The 26,430-nt window shown below is 41.4% G+C and overlaps 1 protein-coding gene across 3 annotated transcripts in view; it reads left to right on the top strand.

Moving 5' to 3' along the window:
- FAM81A (family with sequence similarity 81 member A) overlaps positions 1-22,952 on the top strand; it is a 128,900-nt gene extending 105,948 nt beyond the window's left edge. For all 3 annotated transcript variants that reach the window (XM_036107063.2, XM_036107062.2, XM_036107064.2), the window contains 3 exons: positions 5,036-5,171; positions 6,765-6,960; positions 17,458-22,952. In XM_036107063.2, coding sequence (XP_035962956.1) covers positions 5,036-5,171; positions 6,765-6,960; positions 17,458-17,582 — 457 coding nt within the window. In that variant the 3' untranslated portion in view covers positions 17,583-22,952. The remainder of the gene's footprint in view (positions 1-5,035; positions 5,172-6,764; positions 6,961-17,457) is intronic.
- The last annotated feature ends 3,478 nt before the right edge of the window (positions 22,953-26,430 follow it).

Below are 26,430 nucleotides of genomic sequence, written 5' to 3'. Positions count from 1 at the left end.
CTCATAGATCCTACAAGCTTGCCAAGTACAGAAAAAAATCTCTTCAATCCTCTTCCTTCCATCACAGAGGAAAAAAATAAACATCTTGGTATTTTTTCCTCTCTAAATTACTTCCTTAGGAGATATTACTAGTCAGCAGACATGAACATCTTTGTTTTTCTTCCTACAACTTAAAGTCTAGAAGTCTAGACACAAATGCTGTTCACAGGGGAGAGGGGACAAAGCCTGGGGCAGAAGGTCAGATTGGGGACCCAAAAGGTAAACCCCTGTTTGGGTGAAGTAGGGAAAAAACCCATTCCACAAAGAGAGCCTAAGGAAACTCACCTGTCTAAATCTTGGCTCTGGGTAGAGGGATAAAAGATATTCCTTGAAAATTCAGGACCACAATACAGCCTTTATTTATTTATTTTGTTTATTTTTAAAATAAGCTCTACACCCAACAGGTCTTGAATTCACAACCCCGAGATCAAGAGTCATATGCTCTACTGACGGAGCCAGCCAGCTGCCCCCACAATACAGCCTTTATATTGATTTAGAGCTAGAATTCACATTACCCAGGCAGCTTGAAGAAAACCACAGTGGATAATTTACTCTCAGAATAATCCTGTTTGGCCACAGTGGCCTGAGATGCATGGTGTAAGCAAATGCAAATACTCAGTCTTCAAGGCTTCCCACAAACAGATGAAGTTCTAGGGAATACAAGTATATAATTGGAAATTGTAAAAGAAAACAAGGAAAAAAGCCACATAAGTGATAGAGTCAGAAGAAACAGGAAAAAGAGGATTCAGACAGTTAAATATTGCATATATGGGAATTATTGGATAAAATAAGTATATGTGTACACACAGACATTTGTATGTGAGACATTTGTATTATGAGTACACACACACACACACACACACACATTTTAAAAGTATGACTAAGGAATGAGAGATTATCAAAAATGATCAGCGAGAATTGAAAACAACCAAAAAGAACTTCTAGAAAATATAATAATCTTTGAAAATAAAAGCTGTAACCTCTGGCCCCACCTGATTAGGGAGCCTGAACAGTGACCCCAGGCGGCCTTGGAGCCCACCCTACAGTACTTCCCAGCTCCAGAGCCCAGCCTACAGCCCTGCCAAGCAAGTGGAGCCCAGACTAGTCCCATTTACTTGTTGAGCACTGCCTGCAGCCTTGCTCAAGCAGGGAACCCAGCCAGTAACCCCTCCCCAAAACAGAACATAGACTGGGGCCCAGAAGGTGATTGAACCATGAAGCCCAGAAGGTGATTCTGCCTGATGGCAAAGCCCAGCCGCCAGCCCCACCCAACTGTGAGGTACCGCTGCTGGCCCCACCTGACCAGGGAGCCTGGCCAGTAACCTCCGTCCATACTGCAGCACAGCCAGAAGCCTGCCCAGGTGTGGAGCGTAGCCTGAGGCGCTGTCTGATCATGAAGCCAGCTGAACTTGGAGGCTAGCCGGTAGCAACATCTGTCTGGAAAGCAGAGCTTGGGATCCCACTCGATCAGGTGCAGTCGTGGAGCTCAGCCTGCAGCCCTTAATCATGGAGTCCAAAGAGCAGCACTGCTCAGCCAGGGAACACAATCTGAGACCTCAGCCAACCAGAGGTAATTGCCCAGTGCAGTTAGTGGCTCTGTTTGATCATGTAGCCTAGCCCAGCAGCCCCATCTGGCCAGGGAGCCCAGCCAGCAGCCCTGCTTGAATGCCAGTGTTTCCCCCCACCCCCTGACCTCAGAGCAGAAGCAGAAGCCCTGTCCAACTAGAAACCTAACAGACATATATAGAACTTTCCATCCAACAGTAGCAGAATACAAATTCCTTTTAAGTGCACATAGAGGGGCGCCTGGGTGGCTCAGACGGTTAAGCGTCTGCCTTCGGCTCGGGTCATGATCCTCGGGTTCTGGGATCGAGTCCCACATCGGGCTCCCTGCTGAGCGGGGAGTCTACTTCTCCCTCTCCTTCTGCCTGCTGCTTCCCCTGCTTGTACACACTCTCTCTCTCTCTCTCTCTCTGTCAAAAATAAATAAAATCAAAAGATTTTATTTATTTTTGACAGAGAGAGAGAGAGCACAGATAGTCAGAGTGGCAGGCAGAGGGAGAGGGAGAAGGAGGCTCTCCACTGAGCAGTGAGCCCGATGCGGGGCTCGATCCCAGGGCCCTGGGATCATGACCTGAGCTGAAGGCAGACGCTTAACCGACTGAGCCACTCAGGCGCCCCAATAAATAAAATCTTTAAAAAAAAAGTGCACATAGAATATTCTCTAGGATAGATCATATGTTAGGTCACGAAACAGGTCTTTTTTTTTTTTTTTAAGATTTTATTTATTTATTTGACAGAGAGAGAGCACAAGCAGGTGGGGCGGTAGGCAGAGGGAGAGGGAGAAGCAGGCTCCCCACTGAGCAGGGAGCCTGACGTGGGGCTCGATCCCTGGACCCCGGGATCATGACCTGAGCCAAAAGCAGATGCTTAACCGACTGAACCACCCAGGCGTGGCTCACAAAACAAGTCTTAAGAAAATAAAGAAGATCAAAATCATATCAGGTACCTTTTCTGACCACAGTGGCATGAAACTAGAAATCAATAGTAGGAGGAAAATTGGAAAATTCACAAATATGTGGAAATTAAACAACACACTCCTGATCAACAGATGGCTCAAAGAAAATCAAAAGGGAAATTTAGAAATTCTTGAAATAGATGAAAATGGAAATACAATGTACTAAAACATATGGGATGCAGCCAAAGCAGTTTTATGAGGAAAGTTTGCAGCAATAAATACGTACATTAAGAAAAAGGAAAGATCTTGAATAAATAACCTAAATTTATATCTCAAGGAATTAGAAAACAACAAACTAAGCACAAAAATAGCGGAAGGAAGGAAATAATAAAGATTAGGCCAAAAATAAATGAAATAGAGCATAGAGAACAGTAGAAAAACAATGGGAAAAATTAATTAAACTAATTGTTGGGTTTTTTTTTTTTTAAAGATACACCACATTGACAAAACTTTAGGCAGATTAACCAAGAAAAAAAAAGAAGACTCAAATAAAATTATAAATGAAAGAGGAGACATTATAACTGATGGCACAGAGATACAAAGGATCATAAGAGACTACCATGAACAATCATATGCCAACAAATTGGATAACTAGAAGAAATGGATAAATTCCTGGAAACATAGAACCTATCAAGACAGAATCAGGAAGAAACAGAAAATCTGATCCAAACCTGGATTCCAATTCCTGGAAACATAGAACCTATCAAGACAGAATCAGGAAGAAACAGAAAATCACTAATCCAAAACCTCCCAGGAAAGAAAAGCCCAGGACCAGATGGCTTAATGGATGAATACTACCAAAATTTAAAGCAGAATTAATGCCAATCATTCTCAAACTCCTCCAAAAAATTCAAGAGGAGGAAACACTTCCAAACTCATTTTATAAATCCCACATTACCCTCATACCAAAGACAAGCCAATCACCCTGATGAACATCGATGTAAAAACTCTCGACAGAATGCTAGCAAACCAAATTCAACAGCAAATTAAAAGGATCATACACCATGATCAAGTGGGATTTATCCCTGGGATGCAAAGATGGTTTGATATATGCAAATCAATAAATGTGATATACCACATTAACAGAATGAAGGATGAAAAAATCATATGATTATCTCAATAATGTGGAAGAAGCAAAATTTGATACCCTTTTCGTGATAAACACTCCCAACAAATTGGGTATAGGAAGAATGTATTTTGACATAATAAAGGCCATATATTGACAAGCCCATAGATAATTAAAATCAATTACTACTCAGCGGTGAAAAGCTGAAAGCTTCTCCTCTAAAATCAGGAACAAGGTGGGGTGCTCACTCTCCCCACTTCTGTTGAACACAGTACTAGAGGTCCTAGGCTGGGCATTTAGGCAAGAAAAAGGAATAAAAGGCATTCAAATCAGAAAAAGAGAAGTAAAATTATCCCTGTTTACAGATGGTATGATCTTATATAGAGAAACCCTAAAGACTACATCAAAACACTGTTAGAATAATGAATGCATTAAAGTTGCGGTGGTCTGTGGGTGGTCTTCCTGGTCAGGCAGAGCTGCCGGCTGAGCTCCACAGTTGCATGGGGCTGGGGGTTGGCTTCCTGCCCAGGTAAGGCCCAGAAGCTTTTTATGGTGGCATGACCCAGGAAGTTGGACCTGCCACTCTTACATGTGTCCTGTTGCCCAACTTGGTCACATGGTTACATCTAGCTGTAAGAGAGGCTGGGGATGTAGTCTCTGGTCAGGCAGCCATGGACCCAGCTCACATCTGAGGATTTCTTAATAGGAAAGAAGAGGAAAACAGAGCAGATAATTAGGGTCTTCTATTTTATTATTACTATTATTACTTAAGTCATATGTTCTTTCCTACTTTTATTCCATTTCATAATAAAATGAATACAAAAGTAATGAAGGGGAGGTAGCAAGAGTGGAGTACTATCTTAAGGTATTTGAGAAGGGTGAGGACCAGAGAAATGGAGGATGGGTTTCTTTTTTTTTTTTTTCTTTTCCTTTTAATTTGCTTTTTGGTTTAAATTAGGAAATATCTCTATGGGGCGAGAGCAATTTGGTGAACATTCCAGAAAAGGCAGTGAGGCTCTAGTCCTGGGAGATCACAGGGAGAAGGAGGAAGAGCCTAGGGAAAGAGAGGAGGCGCGAAGGATGTTTTCTGAGCCAGGAGCACCGGGGATCCTGTGAAGGCAAAGGTGACACCTGGCATAGCTGTGTGTCACTCTGACACCTCCACACCCACCCCATCAGCTCCTCACCAGTAGTATTATCAGGAGCTTGTCTGTTGTATCCTCCTTCCTGCCCCCCACCCCTACCCCCGATTTAGTGCTAAGGGCAATTCTAAGGGAAGGTAAGCTTGTAATTCTGAGGGAGCCAAGGTTAATGCTGACATATTTATGAGAAATTTGATAGCCAGAGACTGAGGTTGTGTGATGTAATTTTACAGTTGTTTTACATCTAACTTGCTGATTTTCTTATTTTAGATTTAAAGGTACGATTGAGGAACTCAGTAATGAGATTTTATCTGCACGGAATTGGTTGCAACAGGAACAAGAACGGATAGAGAAAGAACTTTTACAGAAAATCGATCAGCTTTCCTTGGTTGTTAAGGAAAACAGTGTAGGTATTGATGTACAGCATAATATAGTAAAGTTATTTGGCGGGGGCCTGCAATGTTTGTGAATAATCCCTAGCAATTTAGCATTGATTGATTTAGCACCACATTAAGCTGCTCAGTTGTTTCTTGCCTTAGAATTTTTCTTTCTCTGTGTTCGTTATAAAGGGAGCGCTTGGACTTGTTTTGGTCAACCAAGGCAAAGTAGAAAATTTCAGCACTTTCAGCTAAGATCAGTTTAAGTCAAGACCTTCATGAACCAAATTGTCCGCCTGCATTTCTAAGTAGAACTAACTACAAACTTCATCCTAGTTCGGTTGAATTTCATCATCTGGAAAACACAATGTCGACTAGGTTTCTCCCGCTAGGCCCTTCCATCACACTATAACCACAGGATGCGGAGTCACGGGGAAGCATGTCAACAAAATCTACCCTTTTCTTCTCCATTTTTGTTCTCTTTTTACCCCACTCTCCTAGAGAATGAAGGTTTGCAGAACTGCTCAAAAACCATCAGGAAAGCCTTGCATGTAGAGTATTCAAAACCAGTAGGCTCTGAAACTGGTATTTGGCAAGAAAAAATTTTTTTTTTGGTTTGGTGACTTAGCCTGACCATCTTCCTCTCTCTTCTCTTTTCTTGAACTGCTTCCTCCTGTTGGACTTTGATGGAGCAGAAGCATCTGGTCCAGTTTGCATCTCTGACTGCTGTCTCTCAGGGCTGAGCTGCTCTCCATGCAGACTGCATTGTATAACATCAAGAGAGCTAGGTCAGGCAATAGCCCACTTACAGCTCAGTGTTTATAGTCTTGGCCTCCAAAGCTTACACGCAGACGCAGATTCCCATAAAAACTAGGCATGTTGGAAAGAAAAGAAAATATTTAATATTTCAAATATTTCTTTAAGCATTCTCCCATATATTATCAGATCTACTGATTGATTTACTTAGATTCATACTACTACATTTGTAGGCTTTGTGTCTTTGGATGAGTGTTTATTTTTACATGTGGGTTGGTTAATCACTAACAGTAGACCCCAGGATAATAGTAGCTTTAATAAGATAGCATCGTACTTCTCTTTCACAGAAAAGCTGTCTGGGGGTAGGGAATGCAGGGCTGATATGATAGCTTATCAGTTCTCAGCAACCCACAATTCTTCTGGCTCAACTCTCTGCCAGTTCTAGAGAGTGACCCTTGTTCTCATAGTTCAGTTATGACCACTAGCGTTCCAGCCATTACGTCTGAATTTCAGGAACAGAAAAAAGACAGAAGGGGCAAAGATAGGTCTCAGCTGCCTTTTAGCTTTTCCTGGAAGCTGCCACACACCCTTCTACTTACATCTCATTGGCCAGAACTTCATCTTTATGGCCACACTAACCTCAGGAGACAGCAGAAAATGTAGTCTTAATTCTGGGTGAGCTTACACCCAGCTGAAAATCGGGGGTCTGTTAAGGAAACAGGGAAGAGTGGATGTTTGAGTGAGCAACAAGCCACCTTTGCAATTCTGTTCCCTGCAGATTGTTGTTAAATGATACTATGACAATGCAGGTGCAGGACAGACTTTCTTTTTGGAATAACCAGGTGCAATTCTTTTCACGATCTCAGGGAGCCAGTGAAAGGGACATGGAGAAGAAGCTCAGCCAGATGTCAGCCAGACTTGACAAAATAGAAGAGAGTCAGAAGAAGAATATGGAAGTGCAGAGAACAAAACAAGAAGAGGAGAAAGTGCATGGGCGCATCAGCAAGTTGGAGTTACAGATGAATGAGGACATGAAGGAAATGAAAGCAGAAGTTGACGCTGGTAGGCCAAAAAGCAGATGACTCTCATGGGTTTTCTTTTCTTTTCTTTTTAATTGTTAGTCTTTATTTAAAAAAAAAATTTTTTTTTTAAGATTTTATTTATTTATTTGACAGAGACAGAGACAGCGAGAGCAGAAACCACAAGCAGGGGGAGTGGGAGAGGAAGAAGCAGGGAGCCCAATGCGGGACTCCATCCCAGGACCCTGGGATCATGACCTGAGCCGAAGGCAGACATTTAACGCCTGAGCCACCCAGGCGCCCTTAAATGTTTTTTATTTAAATTCAATTAATTAACATACAATGTGTTATTAGTTTCAGAGGTACGGGTCAGTGATTCATCAGTCTTATATAACTAACCCAGTGCTCATTACATCACATGCCCTCCTTAATGCCCATCATCCATTTACCCCATCCCTCCACCCCCATCCCCTGCAGCAACCCTCAGTTTATTTCCTATGATTAAGAGTCTTTTATGGTTTATCTCCCTTTCTGATTTTGTCTTGTTTTATTTTTTCCTCTCTTCCTATGTTCATCTGTTTTGAGATGAGCGAGATCATAACGGTGAGATCCACATATCAGTGAGAGCATATGATAATTGCCTTTCTCTGATTGACTTATTTCACTTAGCATAATACCCTCTAGTTCCATCCATATTGTTGCAAATGGCAAAATTTCATTTTTTGATGGCTGCATAATATTCCATTATATATATATACCACATCTTCTTTATCCATTCATCTGTCGATGGACATCTGGGCTCTTTTCATAGTTTGGCTGTTGTGGACATTGCTGCTATAAACATTGGGGTGCAGGCGGCCCTTTGGATCACTACATTTGTATCTTTGGGGTAAATATCCAGTAGTGTAATTGCTGGGTTGTAGGGTAGCTCTATTTTCATTTTGAGGAACCTCCATACTGTTTTCCGGAGTGGCTGTACCAGCTTGCATTCCCACCAACAGTGTAAAGGTTCCCCTTTCTCTGCATCACCACCAACATCTGTAGTTTCCTGACTTGTTAATTTTAGCCATTCTGACTGGTGTGAGGTGGTATCTCATTGAGGTTTTGATTTGTATTTCCCTGATGCCAGGTGATGTTGAGCATTTTTTCTTGTGTCTATTGGCCATTTGTATGTCCTCTTTGGAGAAATGTCTGTTCATGTCTTCTGCCCATTTCTTGATTGTTCTTACCAAGTTTGATAAGTTCTTTATAGATTTTGGATACTAGCCCTTTATCTGATAAGACATTTGCAAATATCGTCTCTGTTGGTTGTCTTTTGGTTTTGTCTACTGTTTCCTTTGCTGTGCAAAACTTTTTATCTTGATAAAGTCCCAATAGCTCATTTTTGCTTTTGTTTCCCTTGCCTTTGGAGACGTGTCTAGCAAGAAGTTGCTGCGGCCGAGGTCACAGAGGTTGCTGTCTGTGTTCTCCTCTAGGATTTTGATGGATTCCTGTCTCACAGTTAGGTCTTTCATGCATTTTGAGTCTATTTTTGTGTATGGTGTAAGAAAATGGTCCAGTTTCATTCTTCTGTATGTGGCTGTCCAATTTTCCCAACACCATTTGTTGAAGAGACTGTCTTTTTTCCACTGGGTATTCTTTCCTGCTTTGTCGAAGATTAGTTGACCATAGATTTGAGGGTCCATTTCTGGGTTCTCTATTCTGTTCTGTTGATCTATGTGTCTGTTTTTGTGCCAGTACCATACTGTCTTGATGATTACAGCTTTGTAATACAGCTTGAAGTCTGGAATTGTGATGCCACCAGTTTTTTTGTTTTTTTTTTTAAACATTCCTTTGGCTATTTGGGATCTTTTCTGGTTCCATACAAATTTTAGGATTATTTGTTCCAGCTCTGAAAAAAAATTGATGGTATTTTGATAGGGATTGCATTGAATGTATAGATTGCTCTAGGTAACATAGACATTTTAACAATATTTGTTCTTCCAGTCCATGAGCATGGAACGTTCTTCCATTTCTTTGTGGTCTTCCTCAATTTCTTTCATGAGTGTTCTATAGTTTTCTGAGTACAGATCCTTTGTCTCTTTGGTTAGGTATCTTAGGGTTTTTGGTGCAATTGTAAATGGGATCAACTCCTTAATTTCTCTTTCTTCTGTCTGATTGTTAATGTATAGAAATGCGACTGATTTCTGTGCATTGATTTTATATTCTGCCACTTTGCTGAATTCCTGTATGAGTTCTAGCAATTTTGGGGTGGAGTCTTTTGGGTTTTCCAGATAGAGTATCATGTCATCTGCAGAGAGTGAGAGTTTGACTTCTTTGCCAATTTGGACGCCTTTTATTTCTTTCTGTTGTCTGATTGCTGAGGCTAGGACTTCTAGTACTATGTTGAACAACAGTGGTGAGAGTGGACATCCCTGCTGTGTTCCTGACCTTAGGGGAAAAGCTCTCAGTTTTTTCCCATTGAGAATGATATTTGCTGTGGGCTTTTTGTAGATGGCTTTTATGATATTGAGGTATATACCCCTCTATCCCTACACTGTGAAGAGTTTTAATCAAGAAAGGATGCTGTACTTTGTCAAATGCTTTTTCTATGTCTTTTGAGAGGATCATATGGTTCTTATCCTTTCTTTTATTTATGTAGTGTATCACATTGATTGATTTGTGGATGTTGCCTTGCAGCCCAGGAATAAATCCCACTTGGTTGTGGTGAATAATATTTTTAATGTACTGTTGGATCCTATTGGCTAGTATCTTGGTGAGAATTTTTACATCCATGTTCATCAGGGATATTGGTCTGTAATTCTTTTTGTTTGTTTGTTTAAAGATTTTATTTATTTATTTGACAGAGAGAGAGAGACAGTGAGAGAGGGAATACAAGCAGGGGGAGTGGGAGAGGGAGAAGCAGTTCTCCCGCTGAGCAGGGAGCCCGATGTAGGGCTCAATCCCAGGACCCTGGGATCATGACCAGAGTCGAAGGCAGATGTTCAACGACTGAGCCACCCAGGTGCCCCTGTAATTCTCCTTTTTGGTGGGGTCTTTGTCTGGTTTTGGGATCAAGGTAATAATACTGACCTCATAGAAAGAGTTTGGAAGTTTTCCTTCCATTTCTATTTTTTGAAACAGCTTCAGAAGAATAGGTATTAATTCTTCTTTAAATGTTTAGTAGAATTCCCCTGGGAAGCCATCCGGCCCTGGATTCTTATTTGTTGGGAGATTTTTGATTACTGCTTCAATTTGCTTGCTGGTTATGGGTCTGTTCAGGTTTTCTGTTTCTTCCTGTTTCTGTTTTGGTAGTATGTACATCTCTAGAAATGGATATTTATTCCTGATTGCCTAATTTGTTGGCATATAGTTGCTCATAATATGTTTTTATAATTGTATTTCTTCAGTGTTGGTTGTGACCTCTTCTCTTTCATTCATGATTTTATTTACTTGAGTCCTTTCTCTTTTCTTTTTGATAAGTCTGGCCAGGGGTTTATTGATCTTATTCTTTCAAAGAACCAGCTCCTAATTTCGTTGATCTGTTCTGCTGTTCTTTTGGTTTCTATTTCATTGATTTCTGCTCTAATCTTTATTAATTCTTTTCTCCTGCTGGGTTTAGGCTTTATTGTCTGTTCTTTCTCTAGCTCTTTTAGGTGTAAGATTAGGTTGTGTATTTGAGACCTTTCTTGTTTCTTGAGAAAGGCTTGTATTGCTATATACTTCCCTCTTAGGAAGGCTTGTATTGCTATATACTTCCCTCGCCTTTGCTGCATCCCAAAGGTTTTGAACAGTTGTGTTTTCATTTTCATTTGTTTCCATGAATTTTTTAAATTCTTCTTTAGTTTCCTGGTTGACCCATTCATTCTTTAGTAGGATGCTCTTTAGCCTCCATGTATTTGAGTTCTTAACCAAATTTCCTCTTGTAATTGAGTTCCAATTTCAAAGCATTGTGGTCCAAAAATATGCAGGGAATGATCCCAGTCTTTTGGTACTGGTTGAGACCTGATTTGTGACCCAGGATGTGATCTATTCTGGAGAACGTTCCATGTGCACTCCAGAAGAATGTGTATTCTGTTGCTTTAGGGTGTAATGCTCTGAATATATCTGTGAAGTCCATCTGGTCCAATGTGTTATTCAAAGTCCTTGTTTTCTTGTTGATTGTCTGCTTAGATGATCTGTCCATTGCAGTGAGTGGGGTCTTAAAGTCCCCTACTATTATTGTATTATTATCGATGTGTTTCTTTAATTTTGTTAATAATTGGTTTATATAATTGGCTGCTTCCATTTTAGGGGCATAAATATTTACAATTGTTAGATCTTGTTGGATAGACCCTTTAATTATGATATAGTGTCCTTCCTCATCTCTTATTAGAGTCTTTGGTTTAAAATCTAATTTGTCTGATATAAGGCTTGCCACCCAGCTTTCTTTTGATGTCCATTAGCATGATAAATGATTTTCCACCCCTTCACTTTCAATCTGGAGGTGTCTTTGGGTCTAAAATGAGTCTCTTGCAGACAACATATTGATGAGTCTTTTTTATCCAATCTGATACCCTGTGTCTTTTGACTGGGGCATTTAGCCCATTGACATTCAGAGTAGCTATTGAAAGATATGAATTTAGTGCCATTGTATTGCCTGTAAAGTCACTGTTTCTGTATATTGTCTCTGTTCCTTTATGGTCTCTGTTACTTTTGGTCTCTCTCTTTGCTTAAAGGATCCCTTTTAATATTACTTGAAGGGCTGGTATAGTGATCACAAATTCTTTTAGTTTCTGTTTGTCCTGGAAGCTTTTTATCTCTCCTTCTATTTTGAATGCCATCCTAGCTGGATAAAGTATTCTTGGCTGCATATTTTTCTCGGTTAGCACCCTGAATATATCATGCCAGTCCTTTCTGGCCTGCCAGGTCTCTGTGGATAGGTCTTCTGCCAATCTAATGTTTCTACCCTTGTAGGTTATGGACCTCTTGTCTGGAGCTGCTTTCAGGATTTTCTCTTTGTCTCTGAGATTTGTAAGTTTCACTATTAGATGTTGGGGTGCTGGCCTATTTTTATTGATTTTGAGGGGTGTTCTCTGGACCTCCTGGACTTGAATGCCTGTTTCCTTCCCCAGATTAGGGAAGTTCTCAACTATAATTTGCTCCAGTTTACCTTCTGCACTCCCCCACCTCTTTCCTCTTCTTCTGTGATTCTAATTATTCTAATATTATTTCGCTTTATGGTATCATTTATCTCTCGAATTATCCCCTCGTGATCCAGTAGTTGTTTATCCCTCTTTTTCTCAGCTTCTTTATTCTCCATCATTTGGTCTTCTATATCACTAATTTTCTCTTCTGCCTCATTTATCCTAGCAGTTAGAGCCTCCATTTTTTATTGCATCTCTTTAATAGCCTTTTTTCAACTTGATTAGATTTCAGTTCTTTTATTTCCCCAGAAAGGGATTCTCTGGTGTCTTCTGTGCTTTTTTCAAGGCCAGCTAGTATCTTTATAATTGTTATTCTGAATTCTAGTTCCGACATCTTACTAATGTCTGTATTGATTAGGTCCCTGGCAGTCAGTACTGCCTCTTGTTCTTTTTTGGGGGGTGAGTTTTTCTGTCTTGTCATTCTGTCCAGAGAAGAATAGATGAACGAGAGAACAAAATACTAAAATGGCAACAACGACCCCAGAGAAATATATGCTAAACAAATCAGAAGAGACCCAAAACCAAAAAGAAAAATTTTTAAAAAAGAATATAATCAGACAGGTGAACAGAGCAGAGCAATATACTAGATCCTGTGTGTATTTTGATCTGTTTGTTAGAAAACTAGATCCCAAAATTGTAAAGAAAGAAAAATTTATATAGGTACAAAAATAAAATTAAATACAATGAAAGGATATAATGTAACTGTAAAAATGAAAATTAAAAGACCAAAACAAACCAAAAGGGAAAAAGAAAAAGAAAGTATATAAGCAGACAGGTGAACAGAAGAGAGCACTATACCATATCCTGAGTATATTTTGGTCAGTTTATTAGAATAAACTACATCCCAAACTTGAAAAGAAAGAAGAACTTATATACATACAAAAATAAGATTAAATACATTGAAAGGATAGAATGTAAATGTAAAGATGAAAATTCAAAAAGACTTTAACAAAAAAAAAAAAAAAGTAAAAAAGAATATGATCAGACAGTGAAGAGAGAGCCATACACTAGATTCTGGGTGTATTTTGGTCTGTTTGTTAGAAGAAACTGCATCCCAAAATTGTAAAGAAAGAAAAACTTATATATATACAAAAATAAAATTAAATACAATGAAAGGATAAAATGTAACTGTAAAAATGAAAATTAAAAAAGATTTAAAAAATGAGTTGATAAAATAAGAAATTGGTTGGGATGCCTGGGTGTCTCAGTTAAGTGTCTGCCTTTGGCTCAGGTCATGATCCCAGGGTCCTGGGATCGAGTCCTGCATTGGGCTCCTTGCTCAGCGGGAAGCCTGTTTCTCCCTCTGCCTGCCGCCTCCCCTGTTTGTGCTTGCTCTCTCTCTCTCTGGCAAATAAATAAATAAATAAATAAATAAATAAATAAAATAAATCTTAAAAAAATAAGAAATTGGTTGAAAAAGGAAAGAGGAAAAAAATTAAAATTGAAAGACTAGAGAATCATGGGGAGAAAAATAATGAATTCTATATACTATATTCCCCCAGCACTGGAGTTTTGCAATTCTCTATGACCAGTAAACTTGTTTTAGCCAGATGTTCTTGCTGATCTTCTGGGGGAGGGGCCTGTTATGCTGATTCTCAGGTGTCTTTGCCCGGGGTGGAATTGTACCGCCCTTGCCAGGGGCTGGGCTAAGTAATCTGCTCCTGTTTACTCTCTATGGCTTTTGCTCCCTGAAGGCTTTCTGTGCAGCTTTAGAGAATGAGAATGAAAATGGTGGCCTCCAATCTCCAGCCCTGTAACTGGAAGCTCAGGGCCCCATTCCTCAGTGTGCCCGCAGGGAAAAGCAGTTGATCACTCCTGTCTCCCTGGTCTCCATCTGCTCTCTGTGCTCCCCCAGCCTGTGACTGAGCCTTTCTATCTCAGGCACATGACCCCATTTCCAGTCTCTGAACCCTGCAAACCCCTGTGGCATGCACTCATGCCGCTTCTCCCAGTGAAGGAAGAGGGGTCTCACCTCTGTTCACTAATTCCTGGGTCCCTGCTTGGAGAGCAGTCGCCCAACTGTGCCACGGTTCATGGTTTATGGCAACCCCGAGCTGAGAGCCCACTCCTGGGCTTGCTGATTGCAGCCGGCTTCCCTGCTCTGATGCCTGGGAGCTCTGCTGCACTCAGGCACCCCTGTTCTTTCTGTGACCCCAGGGATCCTGAGACCACACTGTCCCACCTAGGATTCCACCCCACTTCCCCACCTGAGCACCTTTCAGGCAGGGACATCCCTCACCAGAGCAGACTTCTAAAAGTTCCGTTTTTGTGCTCCGCTGCTCTATCGCTTGCCGGTAGCTGGCTGATGGAGGCTCCCTCCCCCCGCGGTCTATCTTCCCATATGTCGCCTTGGATTCACTTCTCCACACCTCCTACCTTGCAGAAAGTGGTCACTTTTCTATTTGTAGAGTTGCAGGTATTCTTTTCTTAGCTCTCTGGTTGAGTTTGCAGTTGTTCAGAATGTTTTGATAGCTAGCTAGCTGAATTCCTGTGACCAGACGAAACTACGGTCTCCTGCTCCTCCACCATCTTGGACTCCCGCTCATGGGTTATTTTCAGTGGGATCTGAAAACCAATTAATGAGCATCCCCCTGCAACTGCCTGTGAACCCGGCTAACAGTAATCACAGTGAAATGTCCTTAGGTGATTTTCTAAGTAGCTGTACTGTATTGAACTAAAGTGTTGTTTCAATTCCAAGTACATGGAAAGCCATCACGAGAGACGGGCACACAAACGAAATTTGCTCAGTTTGCAACTGATGTGCACTTTCTTTAGTGCCATCTGTGGGTTCATTAATGTTCATAGCCACAATCAGTATGCCTCAGAAATGAACCTCTATCTTAGAGCGGCTTTTGAAGGCTTATTTTATACCTCGGGCAGTATGCTACCATGGCAGCAAATGATTTTCCTCCTCTCAAAAGTCAACAGGCCCCATTAATTCACATTTGTTTAGAAGAAAGTGGTAAAGCTGATTTCCAGGTCTCAAGTACTGTCGCATATAAAGGAAGGGTTAGACAGACTTACGCTGTGAGCTTAGGAATACAGTCCTGGACCCAGTATGTGGAAGTTACGTGAAGACAGAGTCTAATTCAACATGAGGCAGGAGTATCCTCAGGTAACAGGTCCTAAAAAGACACTGGTGGCTTTGTGAGCCTGAGAACTCTTTGTGACTGAACGTATTCAAGTGGTGGCTGGTTGGTTATGGTCGGGAAAGACAAGACAGTCTTACAGTGTGACGAGGGGCGCTGCATTATCTCCTAGCTCCTTCCAGTTCTGTGATTCCATAATTTTCTTCTGCAGAATCTACTTTGGCCAACATGGAAATAAAAGTAGTTTGTTATCCCAAGAATAGTTTTGTTGTCACTACCAAAAGTTTATTATTTTATTTAAGTAGAAGTAACAGGGGTGCCTGGGTGGCTCAGTTGGTTAAACGTCTGCCTTCGGCTCAGGTCATGATCTCAGAGTCCTGGGATCAAGTCCCGCATTGGGCTACCTGCTCAGCGGGGAGCCTGCTTCTCCCTCTGCCTGCCGCTCCCCCTGCTTGTGCACTCTTTCTCTCTGACAAATGACTAAATGAAATCTTTAAAAAAAAAAATAAGTAGAAGTCACAGTTAAATTTATGCATTGAAGAACTTGTGAAGATAAAAATGAATTTTCTTTCTTTGTCTTTGGGGCTATTAGAATATGGTATGTGAATATTTCATCAGTGTTTAACTTTGCATCATTCCCTGGGGCAGTTTATTCCCTTCTATTCAACATGCCATTGAGGTGGTTAATATTCAGTACCTAATAAGAAGGACATATGAGCTTTTTAAAAATAAAAAGATTTACTTTTTCTTATTCTAAAAACAATGTATTTCTTAATGGAAAATAAGAAAGCACAAAATATTTTTTAAATCCTCATAACTTCTTTCACCCAGAAGTCATCTTTATATATATCATTTTATACATATATGTGCTTTTTTGAATGAAAGCTCATGCCATACATGCTGATTTGTCACCTACTCTTTTACATGTTGTATCTTTCTATTCAATAAGACCGTTATTTTTAATAAGTAATATTTATTCCTTATATGACATGAATTGCCAATAGAGAAAATTTTCTGAGAGAAAATTCTTTTTTTCCCCCTAAAGATTTATTTATTTATTTTTAAAGCGAGAGAGAGAGAGAGAGAGAGAGTGTGAGAGCATGAGTGGGAGGGGCAGAGGGAGAGACTCTAGAGCAGACTTTGTGCTGAACACGGAGCCCAAGGCTGGTCTTGATCCCATGACCCTGAGATCATGACCTGAGCTGAAATCCAAAGTTGGACACTCAGCCAACCAAGTGAGCTACCCAGATGCCCCTGAGAGAAAATTCTAAATTTACTAATGAAGATGAGACCTTTTAAACATGTATTTTAAAAACCCATAGAAATACAGAATAGGAAATGCTTTTTTGATGGGGAATTTTTTCTTTTGTTTTGCTTTTTATTTTGAAGTTATTTCAAGTTTAGAAAAACTGTAAGAATAGTCCAAAAATGCTATACATCTTTCATAGAGACTAACCAATTGTTAACATTTTGGAAATTTTATCTCATTGTGTGAAATTAATCTCATTGTGTGATGGGAGTGTGTGTGTGTGTGTGTGTGTGTGTAAATATAGTTTTTTTCTCTAAGTCATTTGGGAATAAGTTGCAGAAGTCATGATGCCTTTTTACTCCTTTATTATCTCAATCAATATACCCTAAGGACAGGGACATTCTCTTAAATAAGTATAGTCCAATGAAATATTAATGAAATTTTTTTCAATATTCAATTTTCACTTTCACCATTATTTCCATTATAGCAGACCTTCCCTGGTCTAGGTTCTATTCCAGAATCATACAGCATAGTTAGTTATCATGTTTCTTTATTTAGTGTCTTTTAATATGGAGCAGTTCCTTGGTGATGTTACGTCATTAAAGAATACAGGCCAGTATTTTGTGGAATTTCAGTTTGGGTCTGTTTGCTTCCTCTTAATTAGATTCAGGTTGTGCATTTTGGACAGAAATGCCACAGAAGCGGTGTGTCCCTCACGTGTCAGGGAACCTTATCAGGGGTATGTGATGTTAGTTTCTCCTGGTATTGGTGACGTTACCTCCGATCCCTTGGTTAAAGTGGTATCTGCCAGATTTCTCCATTGTGATAGTTCCCTTCTCCCTTTGTAATTAGAAAGTAATCTGTAGGGAGATACTATAAAACTGTGTAACTATCCTGTTCCCTCTCAAACTTTTACTCTAGTAGTTTTAGCATCTATTGATAATTTTTGCCCAAATCAACTGTTACTATATGCTGTAGAATTTGACACAGCATTGTTTTTTAATATTAACTCTTGTGAAATTTACCTCTTCTTAAAGGATTTACAGCCATCTATGAAAGCATAGGATCCCTCAGGCAAGTTCTTGAAGCCAAGATGAAGTTGGACAAGGACCAGCTGCAAAAGCAAATCCAGCAGATGCAGAAGCCAGAGGCTCCCATGTGAAGGGAGCTGGGACAAGGACCTCACAAGTGGTTTTGCCAGTGGGCCGAGAGCTGGATACCTCCTTAGCTAGGCTGTCACCGCATTCAGGAGTGTTCTATTCATGGCGTGCATGTGCCAAGCAATGTGTTTTCATGGGTCTGAATGTTTACCTTGAGTCTCAAAAACACTTTCTTTAAAAGTATTAAGTACAATTTTTACCACTTTATTCCATTTCTCTAAATTTGATGGAATATCCTCCCTGCCCCTAGATTTGGAAAAGCTTTTATCCCCTTCATTTTATGAATGAAAAGACTTAACGACTTTCCTTCAATGCTTGACCCTCTAGCCAAGACTTTACTATTTTGAAAAATGTCATGGTGATTTTTTTTTTTTAATTAAGAAACTAATGAATTGTCACAGGAATGTGTTGCTCCTCACCCTAAATTAAGAGAATGTCCTGGTAGATTAGAATTCAACCTTTTAGTCCATATTTGGATTTTATTATTGTTATCTGTGCATTTCTTATATGGTTATCTTGTAAATCTTCTGTCTTTTGTAGGGAGAAGGGATTTAACTTTTGGAAAACCACCCCCTGCCACCATTTATGTAATGAAAATAGCTTGAAGATTGGTAACTTCCATATACATTGCAAATTAAAATGGAAACTTAAGACAGTTATCTAGATAATGCAAGGCACCATATCCACATCGACCACCTACTTATACCAGGTTTTAATATTGAAAACTTTTTTCAATTATCCACAGCCTGTATAGTGATAGCCATATATTTAATAATGGAATGGTGGTTAATAGTCTGTTTATTGCACAATTAATTGTTTGTTAATTATAATAGGATGTGAGAATTTTTCAGGCTTTATGATCTCCTCTCTAAATGTTTCCAAAATTGGCACAAAGTGCTAAGGTTTATATACACTTATTGTAACTGTATTCTTGTGCCTTGGTTTTACCACGTCAATGCACTGTATTCTCTAAAAGTTTTACGGACAAAATAGAAGGCATGATAATACATCAGAATTATGATGTAAAAATGGGATCCTATGTAATTTTTAAATGTTTAAAAATTTTATCACTGTTAAGACATTAATCATTCAGTAGTATTAATGAAATAGAAATTCATACTTTTGTATGGACAGAGAATCAAATTGATATTGCATTTATAACACTGTCAAGAAACTTTCATTTTGAGCAGCTTTGTAGATGATGGGTGTTTTCTTTTCAATCGCCATATTTGATTAGTCATTGAAAATTGGCACCAGTGAAATTGTTCACCTGTGTTCGTACAAACCAGTGGTGAGACGCACACTGTTCTAAACTGTGAGGGTGCCCAGGAAAAGGAAAACAATTCTTTAAAATTTTTTTAAAAATTGTTTTTTGTTTGCCAAGGACTCAGGAAAATTAAAACATTTTCTATTTTTAGGATAAATCATAAATGAAATATGTAACTGGCTATTACTGTTTACCCATATAAAATATGCTGCTAAAGTTCATAGTATTTTACCTTCAATGGCTGGACAAAAATTCTTTAAAAATTTGGACCTGAGAAATCATATAAGGAATGTGTCATCCAACATGTAGTTCCTTAATTTTGTCACAAATCTTTGCATCAGTATGTAGGAAGATGATTTCCACTTAACAATGAAAAAACAAAGGTGAATGCTCTTTTGCAATCAGAAAGTGAATTTCTTTTTTGTGATAGAGTAAGCACATCTAGGACAGTTTTCCCTGCTGAAGCACAAGCCACAGCACAGAGAGCTACGCCCCCTCCAGCGTCTCTCCTCTGTGGCCTCTGGAGGAGGAAGAGTCCGCACATGGGACACGTGGGGAGAGGGGGAGACAGGGGGCCAGCTGGACTCAGGTTGAGGGCTGACATGAGCAGGTGACGGCTGGCTGTCCGCTGAAATTGCTCAGGTGCTTCTGATGCTGCCAACCTCGTGTCATGAGCTCCGGCAAGGGTTCTCCACCCTGGCAACATGCTGGAATCGCCCAGGGCGTTCAAAGAGCTACTGATGCCTGGGCTGCGCCCTAGGCCAGCCGAGCCAGAACCTCTGGGAGGTGGGACCCAGGCATCCGTAGGCATTGAAGGCCCCCGGGCGATTCAGAGGCCACTCAGGTTGGAAGCCACTGAGCCACAGCGCACTCTTATGACCAAAGTCTAAATGAGGATCAGCTTCCGTGTTCTTTCCTTTACCAGAAATTTGCAATAAAAAGAATAAAATTTCCAAATAAACATGGTGTATGATTTTTAAATTTAAAACTATTTTGGTGTGAGGCCACCTACTGGGAACTGGAAAGTCACGGGCAGCTGCTCCACTTGGGGGTCTCCGAGGCAGCCGTGCCTTCTCGTGTCTGGACTCACGCCAGCTGGTGGTTGCTAGTGTGTGTTGTGTGCCTGTGCTGTGGACTCGGAGGTGTGTGTTCACTCATTCATGGCAGCAGCAAGGGCTGTTCGCTTTCCCGTTTCACAGATGAGAAAAATGGGATCCATGATTCACACCAGGCAGACTGCTTCCACAGTCTGGGCACCTACCCGGTATGTCGCTATCCTACCTCTCAAGATACATCCTTGCTTCCCGCGTAACTGACTCGCCAGGCCACCACCTGCAGCCCCATCTCTACAGGACCTTACAGCTCCACCATCAGAGTCCCTTTGCTTTTTAATGTCCCAGTTCCAAACACCTACAAGGGACACCTCAGTAGCTTCACCTGAGTCAGAGGTCTTCCTCTGGTTTATCGGTGGAGGCGAAGGAGGTGGGGCCAGTTGGTGCCACAGGACTGAGGGGTCCCAGGCATTTCAAGCCCTGTGCTTGGTCTGTCCTCTGCAGTGGACTGCGGTTCTGTGCACTGGGAGAGGAGTTACGTTGGGTGATTGCAGAGCAGAACAGAATGATTCCCTCTAAACCATGCTTATCCCACTTGGCTCTCGGCCTGAAAAAAACCCACAAACCACTCATGACATCCTAGAAACTCAATGGTAACGAGATGGAGTTCTGTCACTGTCCTCTTCTAGCTGTGTGACCTCGGGCAGTTCTCCTAACCTTTCTGAATCTCAGTTTTCTCATCTGCAGAATGGAAGTTATAATTGTTTAAAAGAGGCAGCTAGGTTACAATTTTTGAAATGCTGAAGTACTTAATGCAATATTGGGTATTAGGTGATCAAATATGGGGTATGGGAGGGGAGCTATTGGTGGTGTAACATAGCAATGTATATGGGGGGATCCATGTTTTGGTTCAAAGCATCCCATTACCTGCTGGGATCATTTATGGGAAGTGACTCTATCCTCCAAAGAAAGTGGTATCCTAGCCTGAGACACAGAAGAGCAGTAGAGCCTGGATGAAAAGATAAGTGGACAGGACCAGAATGGGGACAGTCCCTGAATGTGGGGAAGCTCTGGAAAGATCCTCAGGCTAGTCAGGCTCATCTCTGGAGCAGGTGTGGCTTCCCAGGACTAAGCCTGGAATGAGGTGCATCCACTGAGGGGCCAGTGTTGAGAAGGCTACGATGGGTGGGATAAGACCCAGAAGGTGGAAGCAATGAATAAGGAAATGTATATACATACAATGGAATACTATGTGGCCATAACAAGGAAAGAAATTCTGACACGTTATAGCATGGATGAATCTTGAGGACGTTTTGTTTAGTGAAATAAGTCACAAAAAGACAAATGTTGTATGATTCCACTTGTATGAGGTACATAGAAGAGTCAAATTCATAGAAACAGAGTAGCATGATAGTTGCCAGGAGCTTGGGGGTGGGCCGGGGATGGGAGTTAGTATCAAATGGGTACAGAGTTTCAGTTGGAGAAAAGGAAAAAGTTTTGAAGATGGATGGTGGTGATGGTTGCAAACAATGTGAATGTACTTAATGCACATAATGTACTTAATGACACAGAACTATACATTTAAAAATGGTTAGGGATGCCTGGGTGGTGCAGTTGGTTAAGTGTCCAACTCTTGGTTTCGGCTCAGGTTGTGATCTCAGGGTTGTGGGATCGAGCCCTGTGTTGGGCTCTGCGCTCAGCGGGGAGTCTGCTTAAGACTTTCTCTCCCTCTGCCCCTCCCCTCTGTGTGCTCTCTAATATAAATAAATCTTTTTAAAAAATGGTTAAACTAGGGGCGCCTGGGTGGCTCAGTCGGTTAAACATCTGACTCTTGGTTTCGGCTCAGGTCGTGATCTCAGGGTCATGGGATTGAGCCCCACGATGGGCTCTATGCTCAGTGGGGAGTCTGCTTAAGACTTCCTCTCCTTCTCCCTCTGCCCCTCCCCCCACTCTCTAAAATAAATAAATCTTTTTAAAAAAAGATATATTTACATTTTACTAGTTTAACCATTTTCATTTTTTAAATTTTTTTAAAGATTATTTATTTGAGAGAGAGAGCAAGCGAGTTGGGGGGACAGGCAGGGGAAGAGGGAGAGAGAGAGAGAAGCAGACTCCCCACTGAACATGGAGCCTGACACAGGGCTCAATCCCATGACCCTGAGATCACGACCTGAGCCGAAATCAAGAGTCGGATGCCCAACCAACTGAGCCACCTGGGTGCCCCAAAATATACATATGTCTTACAAACAACAAAACAAAACAAAAGAAGTGGATTCCTTAGCCCTCCAGTTGAGCCTTCAGATGAGACTGCAGCCCTGGTAGCTTTACTGCACCCTCCTGAGAGATGTTAAAATCAGAGGTACCCAGCTAAGCCATGCCCACATGTCTGACCCACAGAAACTGAGATAATAAGTATTTGTTGTTTTAAATTGCTACATTTTGGGGCAATTTGTTATATGCAGCAATAGGAAACTGATGTACTGGCACTGGGTAATCTTTTTTTTCTTTTTAAAGATTTTTTATATATTATTTATTTGATAGAGAGAGAGAGCACAAGCAGGGGGAGTGGCAGGCAGTGGGAGAGGGAGAGCCCGACACGGGACTCGATCCCAGGACCCTGGGATCATGACCTGAGCCAAAGGCAGACGCTTAACCGACTGAGCCACCCAGGTGCCCCCAGCACTGGGTAATCTTGACAGAACGATTTTGTGGAAATGTGTATTTCTTGTGCTACAAATGACATGTTCACATATATAATCTCATTTAATACATTTTCTGAGCAGGACATGATCTTAACAACTTATACTGAATGGCATATATACCTTATCCCATTTAATCTTTGTAATTACCCTATTCGGTTTGTACTATTATTTCCATTTTGTGGATGAAGCAGAGAGGGAGAAGTTGTTAACTAATATTACAGTTAACTCTTGACTAACACAGATTTGAACTGCACAGGCCCACTTACATGTGGATTTTTTTTTATAAATACAGTACTGTAAATGTATTTTCTCTTATGGTTTTCTTAATAAAATTTTCTTTTTTCTAGCTTACTTTGTTGTAAGAATACAGTATATAATACATATAATTTACAAAATAGGTGTTAATTGACTATGTTATCAGTAAGGCCTCTGGTCAACAGTAGGCTATTAGTAAAGTTTTGGGGAAGTCAAAAGTTAAATGCAGACTTTCAACTATGTAGGGGAGGTGGGGGAGGGTTATTGGTGCCCCTAATCCCCTGCATTGTTCAAGGGTCAACTGTATATAGAAGTGGGAAATGAAATAAAGCTCATATAGCTAATTATGGAGGAGCAGGGATTTGAATGCAAATCCATATCAAAGTCTAGGCTACCATTTTGCAAGAAAGACAACACCTACACATAAGGTGATTTGTTCAATATCTAACAATTATGTGGAATTAGAATACTGTTTAGCTCAGTGGTTCTCAAAGTATGCCCAGACAGGAAGCATTAGCATTACCTGGAGGCTTGTTAGAAATTTAAGCTGACAACCCCATGCCAGACTTCCTGAATCAGGTACTCAGATGAGCTCAGCAATTGGCTTTAACATGTCCTGCTGATGATTCTACTGCAGGTTAAATTTGAGAATCGCTGATCTAGAACTGCACTGTAATACAGTAGCCCTTAGCCCATTTAAATTTAAATAGAATCAGAATTAAATAAATTTAAGAAATCAGTTCCTCGGTTGCACTAGCCACATTTCAAGTGCTCAAGAGCCGCATGTGGTTAGTGGTTATAGCATTGTCCCGTGCAAATGCAGAACATTTCTATTATTGCAGAAAATTCTATCTGACAGCCCTGGCCTCGAGTTCCTGGCTCTTTCAATTGATGGCTCTGTCCAAGTTCTGTACCTTTATCCATCAGCCTAGAATGAGATTTGGACCTGGAACTTTCCTTCTGTCTCATCCCTACAATCTTGTGTCAGTTGTCCCCGTTAGAGATGATTTCGCAGATCTTTATAAGGGTTTGTCTTACCTGCTGTTTCTGATCAGTAGATGTTGCTTCGGGGAGCACTGTGTTGAGAAGGATGGGGAGGCTGGTGCCAGACTCAGGGGAAGAGCCACAGAGTGTCAGCCAAGGGGTGGGGCTGTGTGTTGCGTGTCTGCCAGGCTCGTACCAGGACGTTCAAGGCATGTGACTGGCAAAGGGTTGCTGGCCAGGGGACCTCTTGAGTGATTCTGAGGCTCCCTAGTGAGGGGGATCTGTCAGGCCTGGGACTAGGGTGAGGCAAAGTGATGCACTCATCTTGGAAAGTTAAAAGGGACGCCAAAAAGTCTGTAATTAAGATAACGTGTTAACACAATATTTTTAAGATCAAAATTAATGCAAACAAATTGCATGATGAACAAAATTTCAAAACTTAAAGACCAGATTCAACCATATTGTGCGGAGTTCCATTGTGGAACTGAGGCCAAACAGAAAACTGTGCTCCTACGTACATGTCGCATGTAATTTTAAATTTTTGACATTTTGTACATTGTGGATTTTTCTTTTGTCATTGTTAATACAGATTTTTAGAAATACTGTATTAACATATTATTTGTCTTGATGACAGGATTTTGGCTGCTCCCCTCCTTACATTTAGCATTTGAAGAGAATGCCTCACTCACCTCACCCTAATTGCTGCCCTGCCCAGATATCTAAAAGTTGGAACTAAATTCAGTGCTCAGTTATTGTAATTAGCTTACCTCCAGAGTGTCTGATTGCTTTAGATGGTCTCTGGTCTGTTTTTATCCCTAATTGCAACGCTTCGTTTAATTTTCAAACTTGTGACTTAATTCTTCCTGGAACTAGTTTGGGACACAAATAAAGATCTGACTCCTCTTTGAGATGAGACAGGGGAGCACCAATGTTGGGCATCCCTGCCACGCCCTCTCCCCGGAGATTCGCTGGCCTTTGCTGCCTCCACGTGGACAGAATAGAAACTCCTAGGGAATCTGTTTCAGTAGGAAGAACCCACAACCATGGAGCGCCTCAGTGGAAAGGCCCTTGGAAGTCACTGACCTCAATCCCCTCATTTTCTGGAATAGAAAACAGAGTGCCAGAGAAGTTAGAAGTGGGATTGGCAGGGGTATAAGTACGGTAGTATGATACACAGGCTGTAACCATAATAGTGATTTAATACCATTTCTGCACGGGCTGGGCCATAGCAGTGCATAAAACAGACCAATATTTTCACTTTTATGGGATTTTAATTCCAGGGTGAGGTGGGGGTGGGGAGAGAAGATGAGCAAGCAAGAAAATACCAAGTATGTCAGATGATGGTAAGAGCTTTGGAGGAAGATACAGCAAGGGCACAGGGTAGGGATTCCCCGGGCCAGGGGTGGGGGGCGCGAGGAGAGGGGGTACAAGTCGAAACAGGATGGCCAGAAAAGGCCTTGCTGAGAAGCAAAGACCTGATAGAAGGGAGAGCCAGGTAGATACTGGCGGAAGAATTTACATCTTATCATTTCTAGAAAATAAAGCTATGTATAATTCAGGCACTGAGGGCCCATCTAGTTGCTAATGCTTTGTCCTTCTGGCTACACTGTTAGTAGGGGCTTCCTCTGCTATAACCTCTGAACGTCCCACATCCCTTGTTGGCTCCTCATTCCCGCACCCTGGGTGAACGATTCCCTGTATTAAATTCCCTGTCTGAAATACCTAGCGAGGTTTCTGCTTTCCGGAAAGGACCCCGACTAACGTAATGCTTAAGGAGAGTAAGTTGCACCTGTGATTATCAGGCTTTGTCCACACTTCATGTTTGTCCTTCCCCTGGTGCCATGTGGCTCCTTGGAACTTCGCAGCTTGGGCTCTCCCCAACACCACTGCTGCTACCCGCTAATGTTTTTTGAGGATGTCCCACACTGTGCTGGCACCAATCCCCACATCCACCAAGAAGTCCCAGATGGAGCAGCCCGTTTGTCCTTGCCCCAGGCCCCTGCTGATGGCCATGACCCAGTGGCACCTCCCAGACCCTCACTTGGGCCCTCTGGAATCTGACCAGGAGCTCTCATCTTAATGAAGTGGTCATTAAAAAATACTCAAAGAAATAAAAACTCCCATTTAAAAATGTAATAAGAATGAATGTGTGGTCCTGCCTTTAGGTTCAAAACACAAGTGGGCTGAAGTGGACCTATGGCCAGCCTCCTCCTTCTTTTAGGAGGCAGCCTCTGGTTTCTCTGGAAAACTAGCCCTCTTCCCAGGGGTCCTGTCGGGAGTGTTATTCACAAGGCCCCTCCTCCCACCAAGGGGCAAACAACCCCAGCTGAGCCGGCTCAGACTCTGGCCTGGAAATCTGAACCCTGAGTCGAGGGGTGCACGGAGCTCTAAGGACTAGGTCATTCACTGGACAGCACTTGAGAGTTTCCAGCTGACATCCCTGGAACTGGCCCCATTCCCATGCTGAGTTTTGGGCACAGCCTTCTTTTTTTTAAGATTTTATTTATTTATTAGGGAGAGAGAGAGAAAACACAAGCAGGGGGAGTGGCAGGCAGAGGGAGAAGCAGGCTCCTCGCCGAGCAGGGAGCCC

This window comes from Halichoerus grypus, chromosome 8, assembly GCF_964656455.1.
Source record: "Halichoerus grypus chromosome 8, mHalGry1.hap1.1, whole genome shotgun sequence".
Taxonomy (NCBI): domain Eukaryota; kingdom Metazoa; phylum Chordata; class Mammalia; order Carnivora; family Phocidae; genus Halichoerus; species Halichoerus grypus.
The sequence above is the reverse complement of the archived record's forward strand: the minus strand, read 5'-3'. Positions and strand labels throughout refer to the sequence as shown.